General features: G+C 52.4%; 1 protein-coding gene across 7 annotated transcripts in view; it reads right to left on the bottom strand.

Moving 5' to 3' along the window:
• Window positions 1–17,737, bottom strand: part of DLGAP2 (DLG associated protein 2) — a 693,430-nt gene that overhangs the window by 18,845 nt on the left and 656,848 nt on the right. For 6 of the 7 annotated variants that reach the window (XM_038585891.1, XM_038585894.1, XM_038585892.1 and 3 more), the window contains 4 exons: window positions 14,656–15,005; window positions 13,560–13,601; window positions 6,867–6,952; window positions 4,926–5,335 (listed from right to left, as the gene is read on the bottom strand). In XM_038585891.1, coding sequence (XP_038441819.1) covers window positions 4,926–5,335; window positions 6,867–6,952; window positions 13,560–13,601; window positions 14,656–15,005 — 888 coding nt within the window. The remainder of the gene's footprint in view (window positions 1–4,925; window positions 5,336–6,866; window positions 6,953–13,559; window positions 13,602–14,655; window positions 15,006–17,737) is intronic. The other variant, XM_038585893.1, reaches the window with a different exon arrangement.

The following is a 17,737-nucleotide window of genomic DNA, read 5'->3' as shown; positions in this document are numbered from 1 at the left end:
ACCATTCTCATGTTTATCGAGCACGTGTTTCTGTGTCTGCTCCCGTTTCACGTGGCCGTTTGTTGCGTGGCAGGGGTGGGCCACGCCCATAGGCACCTGCCCATCAGAAGGTGGGGGATGGCGGCTGTCCCCCGTGCCCTACGCTTGGCAGGTCCCCCATGTGCACGTGGCATCCGCTCTGCTCAGGGCGGTCTCCGTTATATTTGCTTCTTCACAGTTTGTCATCTTCTCTGCTGATGCGGGACATCCAGGCAAACTGCAAATACAGGGCAGCTTCTCTCCAGCCCATTGCCTCCCCGTCCCCCTGAGTTCAGGTTGCCCTGAGCCATCTGTGCCTCTTCCCTGCACCCGCTGCACAGTCTATGACCTGGGTGTCGCTCCCTCCAGAAGTCACGGCTGGGAGTGGTAAAGAGGGGCCCTCAGGTGAAGGAAGCACTAGAGACCCCGGTCCCCGCAGCCTCGGGGTCTGTGGTTCTACACATCCGACCAGGTGGGGTCAGGTTATTAGGTCCTTTGGGCACGAGAATCTGCCAACACCTGTCCAAAGACCTCACTGCCGAGTACCTTACATGGTTCATGTCTCTGTGGACCTACTGAAGGAAAACTTCGTGGCTTTGGGACCATTGCTTTTATCTCAGAAAAACGCCCTATTTGTTTTGTTTCACTTTATGCCATTTACCCATCGGGTTTAACATGACTAATAGAAAAATCCCCAAGTGTCAGTATAGCAATGGTTTATAATCCTTCCAGAATGGATCTTTCAATAACCCAACAATAGGAAGCCTGCATGAACAGGACTTAACTTAAACCAGTATTTATTGGGGCTCATGAGAGTTTTTATTAACCGTAGAAGGTTGAATGGGTCTAACTTCATTCAATCGGTTCAGTAAGCTGTGATTTTAAAATTATAATTTTGGGAAGAAATTATTTTATGTGATGGAAATTTTAATATTCGGACCTCGGAGTTCTAGTTTAACAAGCCATTTAACTTAATCTTTAGTCTTTAAAGGTGCCACCACCAATAAACCTATATCTGTTCTTACAGTTAGTGCAAGAATCAGAGGTTATGTTACTTTTTAAAAATTATTAAGAAAACATTGAAACTTGATTAATATCGTGTTAGTTTTAATGCAAAGCATGCAGAAGGATATAATAAATGTTATGTCATTTCTGACCACAAAAAGATCAAGACATCCAGGCAACCTCAGGAAAGAAATCAATAAAATCAGAAAAAGTATCAATTGGATCCATTCTGTTTTCTGCAGCCAAGTCCTCCAGCAATGTGATCATATTAGTTACTAAATAGTACTGGGAAAGCCACCCACCAAACAATATCATTAGCTGGTATCTGCACAACCGGGAGGACACAGGATACTCCCAGCCCCTAAGTGAGGGCAACCAGAGGCCTGGGAAGATTTCAGGTGCTGTGCTTGTATGAGGGTGTGAGCAGGAGCATGAGCATCCTTGCTTACGAGGACTGTCCATGCTTCCACCCTCCCTTCCCTCCCATGTCTCCACTGCAGAGCACTTCAGGCCAGACACCATCGGGGGATAATAAATGCACCTGATACTATCACTGTATTCAAGGAGCTGAAGGTCTCCGATGACGGCGAGGGGCAGAGCTTTGGAGAGACACCGCGGCTGTCCCGTCCTCCGAGGAGCGCACGTCCCCAGGCATGGAGGTGCCGCAGCAAAGGGGCTCCTTCCCACAGGCAGGTAGACGCGCCGTCTGTGCCAAGTGAAGTCTCGAGACGGGGGCTCCTGTCGGTGGGCTTCTTTCCAACACCCTCCGCTCTCGACTCTTCTGCTGCTCAGCTGAGTCCAGCTCCCCAGGAGGCCCAGCACATGCCACCTTCTTACTACCTTCCCCGTGGAAAGCGTCTCACACCTGTGAGTTTCCAGAGCTCCATTCTGCATGTCTCCCACCACACGTGATGTGTTCTGCTTGCTATGAATAGTCCTGTCCTGGTCCCACTGCTCTCGGTCACTGCAATCCATGTCTGCACTGCTGGTCACTCCCCGCCAGCCTATGGTCTATGCGGCGGTGGCAGGCTGACGGCCCGTATCAGTAAATATCCGTTGAATGTTTACATTAATGCGAGAATCCAAGAAGAAGACCCCAAAGTTTAAAAAAAAGGTGTTTAGGGAATTGCTACTGACAGGCAGCAGGAGGTCACTTTCTGCTATAGCTGGCTGAAGAAGAACGTGCTCTCCAGACGTCTCACATCAGGGCAACTGAAATCTAAATACTGTATTTCCTGAGGGGATGGAATCTTGGGGCTGATCTGGGTCACTGCAGGCCACCAGAGTGAGTTCCATACACGGTACCTTTACGCACCATCCCCAGAGCATTTCTGAGTGCCCCTGGGACAAGGCAGTCACCACCTAGCATGATGAGGCTTCAGCGCCAAAGCCTGAAGATCTTTGGTGTTTAGTCTGAAAAGCAGTTTGCCCCCTTCTCCCTCTTAGTGTCCAGTGGCTAAGTGACGATGACCTACGTCTACATTTTATCAGCTCCGGGATCCTCTCTGGAAACTAAACGGGTGTCCCCCCAGCTATGGGGGTCAGTGGAGCACACGGCCGAGCCTGGGACTCAACATTCCTAAAACAGCAGAAGAAGGTAGTCCACAAGACCACAGGTGGGAAGGAAGCCACGCAGGGAGCGGGTTTCCAGTAATTTAGTAACTTCGGGCAGCACTGCTTTTGACAGGAGTTGGCCCTGACCTGGCCTCTCGACTCCATCCCGCACTGTGGGATCTGGGGCAAGATATTCACCTCCTTAGGCCTGGGTCTCCTTATCTTTAGGATGGCGACGTGCTCTCTGCGTACCACACCACGGTGAGCACTGAACGAGAGCAAAGAACTCATAAAATTTGGCACGGGATTTGAGCTCAGTACGCGCTGGCTTAGAGATCTCTTCTTCTAAAACAATATCCTTGGAAAATATGAAGGACATCCTACATACGGAAAACTGTGATCCTGCTCCGTGTCACCTTCCAAACACAGCAGCGGCTGGCGTCTCCAGCTGTTGCGCACACAAAGGGAGACCAGCACTTCTCGGATGTGTCCTCAATGGTGTGAACTCAAATGATGACAGGATCAAATTGATCGATGCCTTATGGAGCCAAGACCTGACATCTCCGAGCCTTCCTCCTACCTCCTCCTCGACCGTGTTCTCTGTGAAGCCACAGGAAAGGGGAGCACACCCCGAGTGCCCCCCAGCCCACCCCCCGCAGGTCTGCACCTGCCGACCCTGGGACACAGCCGGGGCTGACCGCCTAACCCTGATTTCGCATCACCTTAGGCAATTTAGTTTTTCTGTGTTTTGTCTTTGTGATAAAAGTTATAATCCCTGTGACCATTAAAACGATTTTGCCAGTCTGAAAAGCATACTGACAAGTGAGAAAACGCTGCAGGAAACGGGTGATTTTTAAATATCAGAACGGTGAGTCACCACCCCACTAAATGTACCCTAAACAGATAATAAATTTGGACAAATGCATGTGGACAGTCTGAGACACCCATCGGCCACAGCCCGCTGGGGAGCAGGTTCAAATTCTTCGCCACGGCAATGGCCCCTCCAAACCACTCAGGGTCTAATATCTACCCAGGTAAACAACGTGTGGAATTTGATGATTAAGAGAGAAATGTGGGGAAAGATAATTAGTAATTTAAAGGCAATTTCTCTCTTCATAGGTTAGCACCGTAAGTCCTAACAGCTAGAGAGCAACACACCAATTAGTTTCCTAATTTATGGATCCTGCAGCCTTTTACTCCGTAAGCTATGTAAAGCCCATGTAAACTCATCTCTGTGTTTCCATTTGTAGGATGACTGACACGTTGTTCTATCACAGCAGCCATCTCGACACATAATGTCAGGGCACAATTCCCAAGGATGTCACCTATCCTCTTGAAATGGATAATTTAGGGGCATCTTGGGGGCTCAGCGGTTGAGCGTCTGCCTTTGGCTCAGGGCGTGACCCCGGGGTCCCAGGATCGAGTCCCGCATCGGGCTCCCTGCATGGAGCCTGCTTCTCCCTCTACCTGTGTCTCTGCCTCTCTCTGGGTCTCTCATGAATAAATAGATGAAATCTTAAAAAAAAAAAAAAAGAAATGGAGAATTCATAGCAACCTAGCAAATATACAAAGGAATTCACAGAAAAAAAGAAAAAATACTTTAAAGGGAGCAAGATCTGTTAGGTCAAGACATTCAGAGCCAGACGCGCTGTAGCAGATCTGCCCTGTGGGCCCCAGGTTGGGGCGTCACAGGGATTCCCGCTCAGCATGGGGCCAGGAGGGCCGGAGCAATCTCTGCTCATCTCCAACCTCTCCCTGGCATAAAGCCAACTCAGGGGCACCTGGGTGGGTCCGTCAGGTAAGTCCAACTCTTGGTTTGGGCTCAGGTTGTGATCCCAGGGTCCTGGGATTGAGCCCCCTAGTGGGCTCCCTGCTCAGTGTGGAGTCTGCTTCTCCCTCTCCCTCTGCTCCTCCCCAGCTCACATAGGCCCTCTCTCGAATCAATAAATCAATCAAACTTTAAAAAAATAAAACCAACTCAATTCCTTGTACACATGGGACAGTAAAGGTTCTAGAAACCCGTGGAAACACTCCACGTCAAGTCACTGCCAGAATTCAGGAGAATGGGTACGTGGGGAGAGGTACAGGACCCACCGAGCCACAGTCAGCGCCTGTCAGGCTCATGAGCTAATAAACCCCCAAAGGATCCCTGTGGACGCTTTGGCAGTTGCTTTTCTGTTCACTTACTTATCTGTTTTCTGGGAGTTGAGTGGGATGCGGTGGGAAGCACGTTTGTTTTAATCAACCCAAGAATCAGAGGTGGCTTCTCCCACTCACACTGCCATTTGCCCGTTTGCTCTACTGACCCAGGACCCGTGTCATACGCCGAGGGGAGGCTGTGCTCTTACTTTCCTCTGAGAGGTCATTCTCCTCTGCCTCTCGCTCCATGTCCTTACACCAGCCTTCCATCCTCTTCGTCTCTGTGTGCAGCAGCTTCACAAACCATGAGCCATCCCTCCGGCACGGGGACATCCTGCCGGTTTCCGCTGTCTCCATGGACGGCTCCAGCCAGGGGTCTGCAGGGGGCAGGGTGGCAGTGTCCACGGGGGTCCTGTAGTCTTCTCTGTAACTGAAGAGCCCCTGGGTCCGAACAGTTCTTACTGCCCCGTACTGGGTGGGCGTGCTGGGCTCCGAGTGCCGCTGGAAGGAGGGACCAAACTGCAGCCCTTTGTCCTCGGTGCTCACGGGGAAGCCCTCCAGCTCCAGGTCTGCTTGCACGGCGGCTGTCACGCTGTTTGAACGCTTGAAACGTCCGTGTCTGCGGAGGAGAGACGGAAAAGGAATGGAACTTTCTGAGCTGACTTTGTGCAGCAAACCCTCCCCGAGCTCACACGCGATACTCCTGCGCTGCCCCAAACAAATAACTCAAGGGAAAGAGGAAACTTTTCATCTTTTTACTACAATTTTGGTGTTTCAGCCATGAAAGAACATTGGGTTTTGCAAATGATTAACCTCTGACATCTACCTAAGTCTCAAGGCCTAAAAAATGCCCACTTAACCTCAAGCGCATCGCAGGAGGCCATAGGGGTGACGTACTCCAGGAAACCCCTGCCTCGCACAGTTACTGCCCTTTACAAATACACTGCAAGTTCACAAAACTTCCCTGTGTTGCATCCAGGTAACAGGAAGGCTGTGTTGCTCCTTTTATGTAAATGGCTTCCGTACCCTACTGAGTTTCAGTGACACATTTCAGGGCATGAGTCTCTTCTCCTATTGGAATAACTTCATATCATCCCCATTAAGTCTCTTGTGCAAAATAAGGAATCCAAATTCCAGCTTTAGCAGGTGTTTTAAAAACATTTCCATCCCGTGTATTGGAAGGCCACCCGTTCCCACACAGTTACTGAAGTGATGGGCAGGAAAAGGCTTATAATTGGAGTCCGGATATCACTGGGTGAGAACTGTATGTGTGGGGTGGGGGCGGGGGCATCCAAATGAACCTGAAGTATACATTTTGGCTTCTCACCAACTGAACCCTCATCTGGCAACAGCTGTGTGTGCAGCTGGTTAATGAGTCTGCCACTTAGTGTCTTTGCTGGAGGCAAGGAAAGGGAGAAGAAGCTGGTGATGGCGACGGAGGCCAGCAAGCCCAGGTCCCCATGCAGAAGCCGTCTGCATCCTAAGTGGTCTACAGGGAACCTGGGAAGCCATTAGTTTCTGGTCTGAATTTCTCTGCAATCAAAATCTTTATTGGCTGGGTCCTAAAACCCTCCACGATGAGCTATGTCACCCGGGGCTTTGCCAACTAGACGCTAACTGAAGTTGCAGATGTAACGGTGCTCTCATTAAAATTAGTTATTTATGAAATTTACAAGATATATCTTTTAAATATAAAATAATCACCCTGTCCTTGTGACAAAGATAACATTACTGTAATAGGCACCCCTGTATGTTTTGGTTTGAAATCATGCTGTAGCTAAGGTTTTCACTTTCTTTCTTCTCTTTCATTCACTTTTAACATCATCAGGTAAGGAGACTCATCTGATTCACCCTCAAGCCCATCTGTTCCTCCTTTGGATGAAGAACTTTGGCTTTCAGGGCTGTCAGCAACTCTGCTTTCATAAGTGGTAAATTATGTTGGAAATAATTATTCCCCTGCTTCTTGCAAAAACAAGACGCAGGTGGATGTTAATTCATAATTGTACGATAAGTTGAAAAGTATAAATATATGACCCTGTTTCCACAAGACATGAATTATTGATGGTCAGCATGATCTAGATATTTGCAATCAGGTTCTAACGGATCGCTCCTGCTTGGGAACATTGTCTATTTTGAAGGGGCTGAGTTACCGCTTCTCGTCTTCCACTTGGATGCCAACAGAGTGGTATTCCCGCAAGCCTCGGCTCTCTGTGTCAGAATCTGTGGCTGTTTCCACCTAATGCAACACAGAACATCTTATTTTAGAACTGAGACACGGGATCTGGGCAAGGGGCTATTTGTGTGTGTGTGTGTGTGTGTGTGTGTGTGTGTGTTCATTAGCTGTAATTCATTATGCATTTAATTAATCCAGAGATGCACTTGACCCAGTAAAATCACAAAAAGAGGGAAATGCATTCATATTGGTGTAATTACATTGCTACTGTGTTCCATCAAAATTTACATAACTACTTGAACTCGGCATTGCACTCTGATCTCTTAAATGTATGCAAATAAAACTGCTTAGTTCAGCTAATGCAAAAAATAGTCTTTGTTGGATTGCATTATTATAGGACTTAAAAGCTCTTATCACACCCTACAGTGAAGGAAGTAAATATAGCACGAGCCAGATAGAGCTAACACAACAAATAAGCAATTTAGTAGAATTATACTGATGGCTGCAGCCCACGTACAGAAACACACAGAAAGGGAGTCCAGCGTTTACTGGGAACATTGAGGCAATCTCTCCTCCGTACTACACACAGGCGTCTTACACCTGCGAACGGGACTGCCCAGCAAGGCCCTGCCCGAACAGAACAGAAACTGTGTATTGGAATCCATCTCATGGGTCTATTTGCCAAAATGTCTCCCAAACCCACCAAGTGCTTTAGGACCCTTAGGAGGGTGGAGCCCACATGAGGAAACACTGGTACAGGTCATTTTCTAAAAAAAACAAAAAACAAAAAACAAAACCAAAAAACAAAACCAAAACAAAACAAAAAAAACAAACTCTCCGCACACACACAAAAATCTGTGAAACCAAAGGTTAATTAATCATGAATATTGTCCTGGCTACTCCAATGTCCCTTTCTTTTTTTCCCCGGAAAATATCACCTACTGTATCAGTGGGCCTTTGACTCCAATCTGAAATGTCATAACTAAGTTGTAAAACACATCTTCTCTTAAAAATGTTAATGATTGCCACAAGGGTATGATTCAAAGCATTCAACAAATAATTATAGGATACTCTCTTCTGTGACTTACGAGAGACTGAGATTGTAATTTGCGGTTGCCCTGTGGCCAAGCTCATGCCACTGAGGCCGGACTCAATTTGCACCAAAGAGAAATAATGCACCAGGCACTGTGCTGAGAGCCTAATAAGCATTACTGCATGTAGTGTCCACGATACCCCTGCTGTTATCTCCTGCCACACAAAACAGCTGAGGAATCCGAGAAGGTGAGTAACTTGTCCAGGGGTGCACAGCCCACTGGGGACAGAACGAGGATTTACACCTGAATCTGATGCACCGTGCTCTGTACTGAAGCCATTTGGCCAGGATAAGTAGAGCTGCGTGAAGATGCTGGTGACTTATTGAGCCTGGGAGCGTGGCCGGGCACACCCCCTTTCTGACTGGATTAATCCTGCACACGTGCAGAGATCACACCTCCTTGGTGTTCGTGGTTTGACATCTGGGAGAGGACACGGGGTGACCACAGGAAGAGGGACATTTTTGCTTCAAGATCCTAACCTTGCTGCTGTCTCTATAGGGGGTCATGGCTTTGACAGGCTTCACCCTCCTAGACACGAAGATTATTACTATTTTACACAAAAGGATTACAATAAAAATTAACACATTTAAAATGTGCCATGTCAGAGTGAGCAGAGCTGCCTTGTGTTTGAACTGCTTGCTATTCCATTTTGTGAACATAAACTGGTTTAGCCAGTTTTCGGGATGCCTGGGTGGCTCAGGGTTTGAACATCTGCCTTTGGCTCAGGGTGTGACCCTGGGGCCCCGGGATCAAGTACCCCATCAGGCTCCCTGCATGGAGTCTGCTTCTCCCTCTGCCTGTGTCTCTGCCTCTCTCTGTGTCTCTCATGAATAAATACATAACATCTTAAAAAAAAAAAAACAGTCTTCAATGGAGGGATAATTTGGTTATTTCTACTTTTCTGCCACAATTAATGCTGCTGCTACAGATACACGTCTGTGCCTGTGTGCATGCACAGTTGGGAACATACTCAGAGTGTATGTGATTTCTGGGTCAGAGGTATTATTATGCTTTACAATTTTGGTATATGTTGTTGAATTTGACAGATATGTGTAATAGGGGAGATCAGTGCATACGTATACTGTTAGAAAGATTTTTGTAATGGAAAGAGCACTGGTTTTTATCATTGAAATGTTCAGAATATTTGTCATATTCCACGTTCAGGATTCTAGTCTAAGGAAATGACCTCAGATCCTGACAAATGTGTGAGGTGTTCGTCATAGTGTGTTTATAACGTGAAACATGGCAGGGAGTGAAGCAGGACAGCACAAGCATAGGGTGAATTAGGGTTTGCTCATGACACAGGACACCACATGGTTACAAAGATGATGATTATAAGGGCTTGACACGGAAGATGCAGATGGTCCAATGTACACTGGCAGGTGCCACGTATGCACACATGAAACACGCATGGATTCACAGCCATCTACACACAGTACACAAGTGAATAAAACACACAATCAGAAACAGGACGTTTGCTCCTTTTGCCCAGCCTAGAATTCTAGAATTCTCTTTTGTTCCCAGGGAAGGAGGAGGGCATAGCTTTGGAACCAGATTCTGCTACAAGCTGGCCACACAACTCTCAGGGAGTCTCTTAAATTTTGTTGAGTCTTTTCTTCCTAGTCTCAAAAATGAAGGGATGTCGGACACTTCATTTGATGTTAAACTCTGCAGGAAGCTGGACTCACATAAGCTTGTCCACAGCAAGGTCGAATGCTCTGTCCTGTCGCCTCAACTGTTCACACTGTCAGGTGCATAATGACATGGATACCGAATGTGAGGGGTTTCAGAGTTACCGGGGTTGCCATATGAAAATTCTCTAAGAAAAAAAATGACATTATCTCTGTTTTCAGGAGGTAAAGGCTGCGCAGGATGATAAAATCATATATGGCCTGAATGAGCTAAATACTTAATAATTCCAAAAATTCCGGGAGTAGAGACCCTATTAAAATGTGTGGGAAATATCAGAAAGGGAGACAGAACATAAAGACTCCTAACTCTGGGAAACGAACTAGGGGTGGTGGAAGGGGTGGTGGGCGGGGGGTGGGGGTGAGTGGGTGACGGGCACTGAGGGGGGCACTTGACGGGATGAGCACTGGGTGTTATTCTGTATGTTGGTAAATTGAACACCAATAAAAAAATAATTTATTAAAAAAATAGAAGAAAAAGCAAACTCAGGACAAAGACAAGGAATTTCTGCTTTGCACAGCGGACAGGAATCTCTTCCCAAGAGGAAATTCTGGATGAAAAGTCAAGGGATCTTAAAGGTTCTGAGAAATGCAGGCATATATTCATTTTTACAAGACCCGCCACGTTCTAGGCATTGAGAAGGAAGACGTACTAAGAGAATCACTTATGCTAAGTGGGCTCTTTATGAAGCAAGTGCTGCGTCTGCGGGGCCCCCTGAGGAACGGGCACAGATGGCTGCGCAGTCACTGCCGTGAGCGGAGGGCAGTGCCGCAGAAGGGATTCCGGGGGCTGCGGAGCCGGGAGCCCCGCACCAGCTCCCCTGTGAGGCTGTCGGAGGACCGCAGGCTGAGCCACTCGCCATGACCACCGGCGGGAAGGGGGACTTTTCTAAACATGGTCTGTTTAAGAAACACGGAGCTTGGTGTGGCTGCTGTGTGTGACTGTGCGCATGAGCACATGTATGAGTAAATGTGTGAGTGTGCGCACGTGTGTGACTGCATGTGTGTTCACATGTGTGACTGTGACGTGTGTGGATGACTGGATGTGCATGAGCAGGCACACAGAGGCGCACATCCATGCATACACATGTGACTTGCATGTGTGTGCACATATGAGTAAACATGCGAGTGCACGCCTGTGACTGCATGCACCAGGGCAGTGTGTATATGCATGTGTACACATTAATGTGTGCACATGTGTCTGTATGTGTATTCACGTGTGAGCATGCAGATGTATGCATGTGCATGACTGAGTGTGCATGAGCAGACACATAGGTGAGTGTATGCATGCACACATGTGAGTGTGCACACAAGTGCATGTGTGTGAGCACATGTGTGAGCAATGGCACCCTTGTCAGTTGTACACACACGTGTACCCATGTGAGCACGGTTGGACATGTGTGTGGGTATGAGAACATGTGAACGTGCACGTGTGCATGTATGATTGTGTACACATGTGTGCACATGTGAGTGGCTTGCATGCATCTGTATGAGCGTGCACACAGTGTGAATGCATGTGCGCAGGCGTGAGCACACAGGTGTGCACGTATGTGGGTGCCAAGTGTGCATGCATGTGTGTGCAGACCTGTAAGCATGAGTGCACAGGAGTGTGTGCATGAGTGTAAGCGTGCAGGCACACGTGATGGAACTGGATAGGAGGCAGCCCCTGTGTGCCCTGTTCTCTGTCCCCTGCCTGGTAGGACTCAGGAGGAAAAGCTGATCAGCTGTGGCCTGGGCTCTGCTGCCCCGGGACCGAGAGTGGCACCCGGCCCAGGAGCCACAACCACGGACGGGCTGCGACGCTGGTGGCCGGGCTTCGCTGAGTCCATGTCGCTTCTGCTTTGCCTCCAGAGCTCGCCGGCAGCGGGGCAGATGCATGCTCAGCTGCCCGTGGGCCAGGTCTCCCTCGGGGACCCGCTGGAAGTCCAAGAGTGGGACGTGATGTGCCAGCCGCGCTGTGGAGACAGCGATGCTGCAGGGCACCGGCCCTTCGGGAGCAGGTGGTGGAGGCTCGCCCACGCCGAGAGCTCTGCCGGAGGAGCGGGATCTGCGCCAGAAGGCAAACCCATGCCGGCTCGGCCCGACACGTGAGCCGGGCGGGGAGGGGCCGCGTCGGGCGCTTCGGTCATGCCCACAACCCGGCGACTTGAGAGCAGCGAAGGCTCCCACTGCAAAGGCGGGCAGCAGAGGCAGGAGGCGTGAGCAATGCCTGCGTGCCACGCCAAACTGCCGTGTCTGGGATTGGGAGACACTTCCAAGGGACCTGACACACACAGACACACACAGGACAGCAGAGACCGTGCGGGGAACACGGGCCACAGGTGTGCACGGAAGAGGAGCAGAAAGAGGCTGGTGTCCCCACGAACAAGGACAAGCAATGCGGCTGCCCGTGAGGAGGTCCTGCAGCCGCACCCCCAGACCCACAGAAACGGGCGGGACACGCCGCCTCGCCCCTCTGCTGCCTGCACGCCGCGTGGGCTCCCGTGTCCCTGGTGGTGGCGGCTTGGGAGAGCAGGCCGGGCAGGGTCGCCCCCCAGTGAGGGGCTGAGTGTGTAGGATGCGAGCCGCCCGTCCCTATAAGCGACAGGACACACAGACTGGGGGCGTGTTGCTTCTCACCGCCGGGTCCTGGGGTGGGCGCCGCGCTGACCCTCCCTCCCTCCCCCCTGCTTCTGTTCTGGTGGCGACACATGGCTGTGACCTTGTAGGCAAGTCACTAACCCTGAGCCTCAGTTCCTCCATCGAGAACTTGGATAACCACTGACCCCTAGGGTTATGATGAGGCTAGAACGAGCACGTGCTGGTGAGCCAGGGCTGCGGCCAGCTGTATTACGGTGCCCTTGGGGGGCCCGGCGGGGGGTGTGTGTCGCTCCTGCGGCTGCACTGGCCCCCTCGCTCTGTTCCTTTGGCTTGGCCCCCTAAACTCCACCATATTTCACTTGTTTGACTTGTGTTCATCCTAATCCTGAGTGTCTCTGACAACGTTACAAGCTCATGTGAGATGGTGCATTTTCCTCACTGCCACAAAGACAGCTGGACCCTTCACACACGTGCACGCACATGGGTTTTCACGACCACTCAGCCATTGTCTCCCGTGCACCCACTTATCCAACATGTACCGAGCACTCGCTATGTGCCAGGCACTCTGCTAGGCGCTGGGTTGTGAAGAGGCGGACAGGCAGCCAGGTCTTCAGGGACACACGGTTGGGGAGCAGAGCCAGGAACGGCTTCTTGGGGGGTCATGGTGTGAACTGCAGGGAGTGGCGGGCAGGGGGGGAAGGACATCCTTGCAGGGGAGAAGCGTGGCTGCTAGAAGCAGAAAGGGCCGTGGGGGCTTTGGAGGGTGAAGTGGAGGCAGGAGGGGTGACACCCCCTACCAGCCAGATGACCTAGTGCTACGGGCCTGCTCTTCAGATACACTGGAAGCAGACACTCCCGGCCTCAGCCCTGGCTGGCTGGGCAGCCAGGAGGAAGCCTCTGAAGGTGGCAGGTGGCAGGTGAGAAGGCCAGAGGGTGCGTGAGCACCGGGAATTAACTTGCGTATCTCGCACGTCTTCTCTGGAGACGTGACTCTGGAGCCAGAATGAACCGCTGGGAGCCCCGGGGTCCCACGTACAGGGACCAGTTCTAAGGCCCCTGCAAGTCTGGGGGCTGCAGCAAGTGGCTTGCCTATTTTGAGCCCCGTCCTCGTCCTCGTCGAAACAGGGCTGATTACGCATCCCGGGGATGCGAGGGTTCCCTGCAGTACTGTGGGAGCACCTAGCACAGTGCCTGGCATATAGAATCAGGACAGAGAGAGGGACAGAGCAGTTGTATGAATAATCCAAAAAAGGGAGATAAAATAAAAATTCATGCGTACTTGGCTTTGGAGTATATGGTGGTACTTACATCTGACCTTGGGTATGGCTGATGCTCTGGGAATTCAGAATCCTAAACAAAACAACGAAGCCACAGTGTGGAGACCTGGTTCAGAGGACCTAGGCAAGCGGGCATTCGCCCCCGCCTGCGCTCCCGGGTCCCCAGGGTGCCCCAGCCGTCATGCCCCTCACGCCAGGGCCAAGCGCGAGGCTCTCGGGCAGAGCTCCGCTCACCCGCCTCCCTGGCCACGAAGCCTTGTGATTTTAGAGCTCGCGGCCGGACACAGGCTGAGTGGAGGGGTGACGGGAAGCAGGAGGGCCAGCTCACACAGGATGCCGGAGGACGCTGCCTCCCTGTGCCAGGAGGATCTCTCGGGGAGTGTCTCCAAGGCAAGCTACCGTGAGGCGCCCACGTGCGGTCCTGGGGCTGGGATGCAGGCCAGGCCCCTGTGTCCTCTGCAGCACCTCCCAGCTCCTGAGCCCTGGGGTCGGCTGTGCCGGGTGCGGGGAGGAGCTGACCCCCGCCCAGGCACCTCAGAGAGCAGTCTGGGGCGGAGCCGGGGCGGGGGGGGGGGGTGGTCAGCCCTCGGTGGTCTGAAGCCATGGACCCGGCCCTGCCTCCACCACTGAACACCCAGAGCGCTCTGTGGCCGGCGAAGTGCCTTCCGGCCGCCCCGGGCCAGCTGTGAGCATGCCTCAGTTTTGCACCAAAGAGGCCTTTTTAACTTTTACTGCTGCATTCCCAATGCCCTTTCCCCCACTCAGCTGTTGGGTGCCATGCTGAGAGGGTTTCCAAAAACTAGGTTTTAGAAAAAAAGCCCATCTCTCCAAAGGGTCAAAACAGGCTGTCTCCACACTGTGTAAGCAGCAGGTGACCCCTAGAACGTGCCCCAGGGGTGGGGGCGTGGGTGGCAGGGGCAGGGGTGAGTGAGAGGGACCCGAGATCCCTGGGATCCCCCGGCTGCGGACCTGCGGGCTGACAAGGCAGCGGAGCCCCGCCCCTGCACCTCGGGGGCCTGGGCCTCGGAGGCCGCACTCCCTGCTCAGGGCCCAGGGCCGAGGCCCACGGGTCTTGTCTGTGCTACCAGTGGAGCCGCGCAGCGGGCGGCGCGGGGCAGAGAGGCTACCTGGATCCCGATGGAGGAGCGCCGGCTCTTGAGGAAATCCTCGGCCTTGGAAGCCAGGACGGCCTTGTCGCTGGTCCGCGCCGAGGTGCTCTGGCCGTCGGAGGTGAGGCGCTGGGCCGCAGCCGTCTCCAGGGCAAGGCTCATGGCCTTGTTGCTGTCCAGACTGTCTGTGGAGTTGTAGAGGCCGCGGCTGTCCTGAGGCCACGGGGATGCCCGCTGGGCGCGGCTGTCCTGGTAGGCGTCCTGTGTGGACTCAGTGCTGCTCTGTGCGGTCACTGAGATCAGGGGTTTGGAGGTGGTGCGCGGGGGCACGGGCGGCGGCGTTTTCTTGTAGTTGGCATAGGAGACAGCTGTAAGAAAGTCACCGCCGGTCAGCAGGAGCATCCTCCCCCCCACCCCCGGGGACCTGGCCCGCCCTTCCCTCCCACTGCCCTGCGAGCCTTGTCAGAACCAGAGGCCTAGGAAGTGATGCGCACTGTGGGGGGCTCTGTGCCCAGATGGTGGTCCACACCGATCCGCGGGCAGCAGGGGGATTGCTAAGGCCTCCTCCCCCCACACGCAGCAACAGCGAGCGGTCGGAGCGGCCTGTGGCTCAGCAGAGACACAGGAGCCAGGACACCACTTCCCCCACGGGAGCAGCGTCGCGGAAAAGTGCGGGACAACCTAAGCTACATCCAGGTGACCGTGGGATGTGTTTATACAGAAAACCTGTGTATGAAGAAAAGGTCAGACGCATAGAAAACTGTTCCCAGGTCATCATCGAGGGACAACAGGGTGGCCGTTATCTGTGTGTTCCAGACGTGCTTATGATGAGTAGGTATTTTTCTAATGGAAAAGCGTAGAAAGGTGCTCCCTCCAAGGACGCTTACGGGGTCTGAGGTATAGACGGCGGTCGAGAAGGGACACTGGGTCTCCCAACCACACCACGCAGCCCTCCCTCACCTTGCGCCCCGGGCCAGTGCCCTGCCGCCTCCCGCCCTGCACTCGCTCCCGGCCGCAGGCAACCCACCAGGGGAAAACCAACGCACCTGGACTTGAGGTCCTATTAAATGTCTCTTTAAAAGCCACGCCCCCAAATCCGTGAGACATAATTGCCGGTCTCAGGGTGTTATTTTTCCAGCGAGGATGAACGACTCCGGTTTGACAGAAACGTGTTTTCCGTTACAGTTAATGATTTCTCTTTATCTGGAACGGAAGAACTCACACAAGTGCTTCTGAAACGGACTCCACCACACGACCCAGTGCAAAGGCACCCATGCAGTCCACAGTTGTGCAAGGGCAGCTGTGTGCACGGCTACACGTATTTGTGCACATCTCCTGGGACGGCTCGCATCGTCTGGGAGGACGGGAGGAGCGAGCCTCCCCTGTGGGTTTCAGAAGCTGTGCAGAATCCGCGTGGGCTGCTGCACGTGGGAACGCGTCATCCCCGGTCTTCTGCTCGTGAGGATGTCAGTGTGCTTTCCCACGTCCTGCAATCTCCCCCCAGTTACTGTGTCATCTGTGTGAATGGGTTTTCCTAATAAATGAAACCTCATGTCATTCCAAATAAAAATCGGCAAGTGATCAAATGAGGTTGTCGTGTGTCAGGATGACCTGAGTTTGAAAGCATAAAAGTTTCACCTGGAAAGTTATGCCATGGACACGTTTTTTTTTTTTTTTTTTTTTTAAATGCATCAAAAGAGATTCCAGAAAGTGGAAAACAGAGGGGTGAGGGCAGTTATCGGAAGCGTAGGTTTTGAACTCTGTCTGCGTGACAGGAACAGATGATGTCACCTTTTTTACTTTAAAGATTTTTCCCCCTAATGTTGACCTCAACCTCTCAAGGAAAGTTGGTGCACATGGACCATATTCAAGGCATTATTCTAGGAGAGTCAGAGGTGTGTACAGTTCCCAAGCTCAGACACAAACATTTTAAATCCACGTGTGCGGGCCTCCTGGGCAGAGGCTGCTTGCGCCTGCAGCAGTGGCGCTCACTGGCCAACACGCCGTGCCGGGCACCCTTCATTCCCCAGGGCCTCCCCCTCATCTTGTGTCCTGTGCACCGTCTTCCAACCCCCAGCACCTCTGCCCGAGCCTCTGCCTTTGCCAGGGTGGCTGGAACACCCTCACTCCTGAGCCATCCTGCCTTTGCTGTTAAAGCGCCTGAACTAATCAGGTTGGCTTAAGAAGACTTTGTCTCTGCTGATTTCAGCGAATCGCCCTGTGATTCGCTCACCCTGTGCACCTTGCCTTGCTCGGTGCTTGCTTCTCATTGCTGCTGAGACACTCACTCCTGCCACCTGCTCTCTCTTGCACTCAACTGCCCCTTCTCCCGCTCTTGGCTCCCACCTTCCTTCTCACTAGACTTCAAAAGCCATCAGACCCCTTGCTCCGCTGGACTTTACCTCCTTCCCTACTAAGCACCTGCCTCTTAAGCCCACCTTCATGGACCCTGCCAAGTCCCCTAGATCTGTAGGGATCCGCAGGAGGGTCTTTATGGGACTCCGTGCGCATCAGGTGGGGTGTCTACTGCATGCACCATGGGCCGCTGTGGGGCTGCTGCCAGAGAAACCCACAGAAGTCTGCTGTGTCCAGGAAGCCCCCACCCCCACTGGCTCTGGCCTGGCCCTACAGCAGGGGCTCCCACTTTGCCTTTGTGTTCAGAGCCCTGCCACCCCACAGTTACTGTCCCATATGACTGACATCTGCTCTACGTTCAGGTAGGGACAGAGGTCTCAGCTGAACCTGCTTCCCCAGGTGCTTGCCTGACTTGGCTGGTCATCCCCCCACTTTCTAGTCATCTCTTTAAAGGAGAAGCTTCTGCAACAGGTGGTCAGGGGCAGACCTCGGGGTACAGGTATCATCCCCACCTCCATTCTTTGTACCATCCCCATCTCCCTCACCTGGACCATCCCCACCTCTCTCACCTGAACCATCCCCACCCCTTCACCTGGACCAACCCTGTCTCCCTCACCTGGACCGTCCCCACCTCCCTCACCTGGACCAACCCCGTCTCCCTCACCTGGCCTGTCCCCACCCTCCTCCCCTGGATCATCCCTTGGGCTTCATTTCCAGATAGAACAACCATCCTCCCAGACCCCAA

The sequence above is a fragment of the Canis lupus genome, chromosome 37 (genome assembly GCF_011100685.1).
Source record: "Canis lupus familiaris isolate Mischka breed German Shepherd chromosome 37, alternate assembly UU_Cfam_GSD_1.0, whole genome shotgun sequence".
Taxonomy (NCBI): Eukaryota; Metazoa; Chordata; class Mammalia; order Carnivora; family Canidae; genus Canis; species Canis lupus.
The sequence above is the reverse complement of the archived record's forward strand: the minus strand, read 5'-3'. Positions and strand labels throughout refer to the sequence as shown.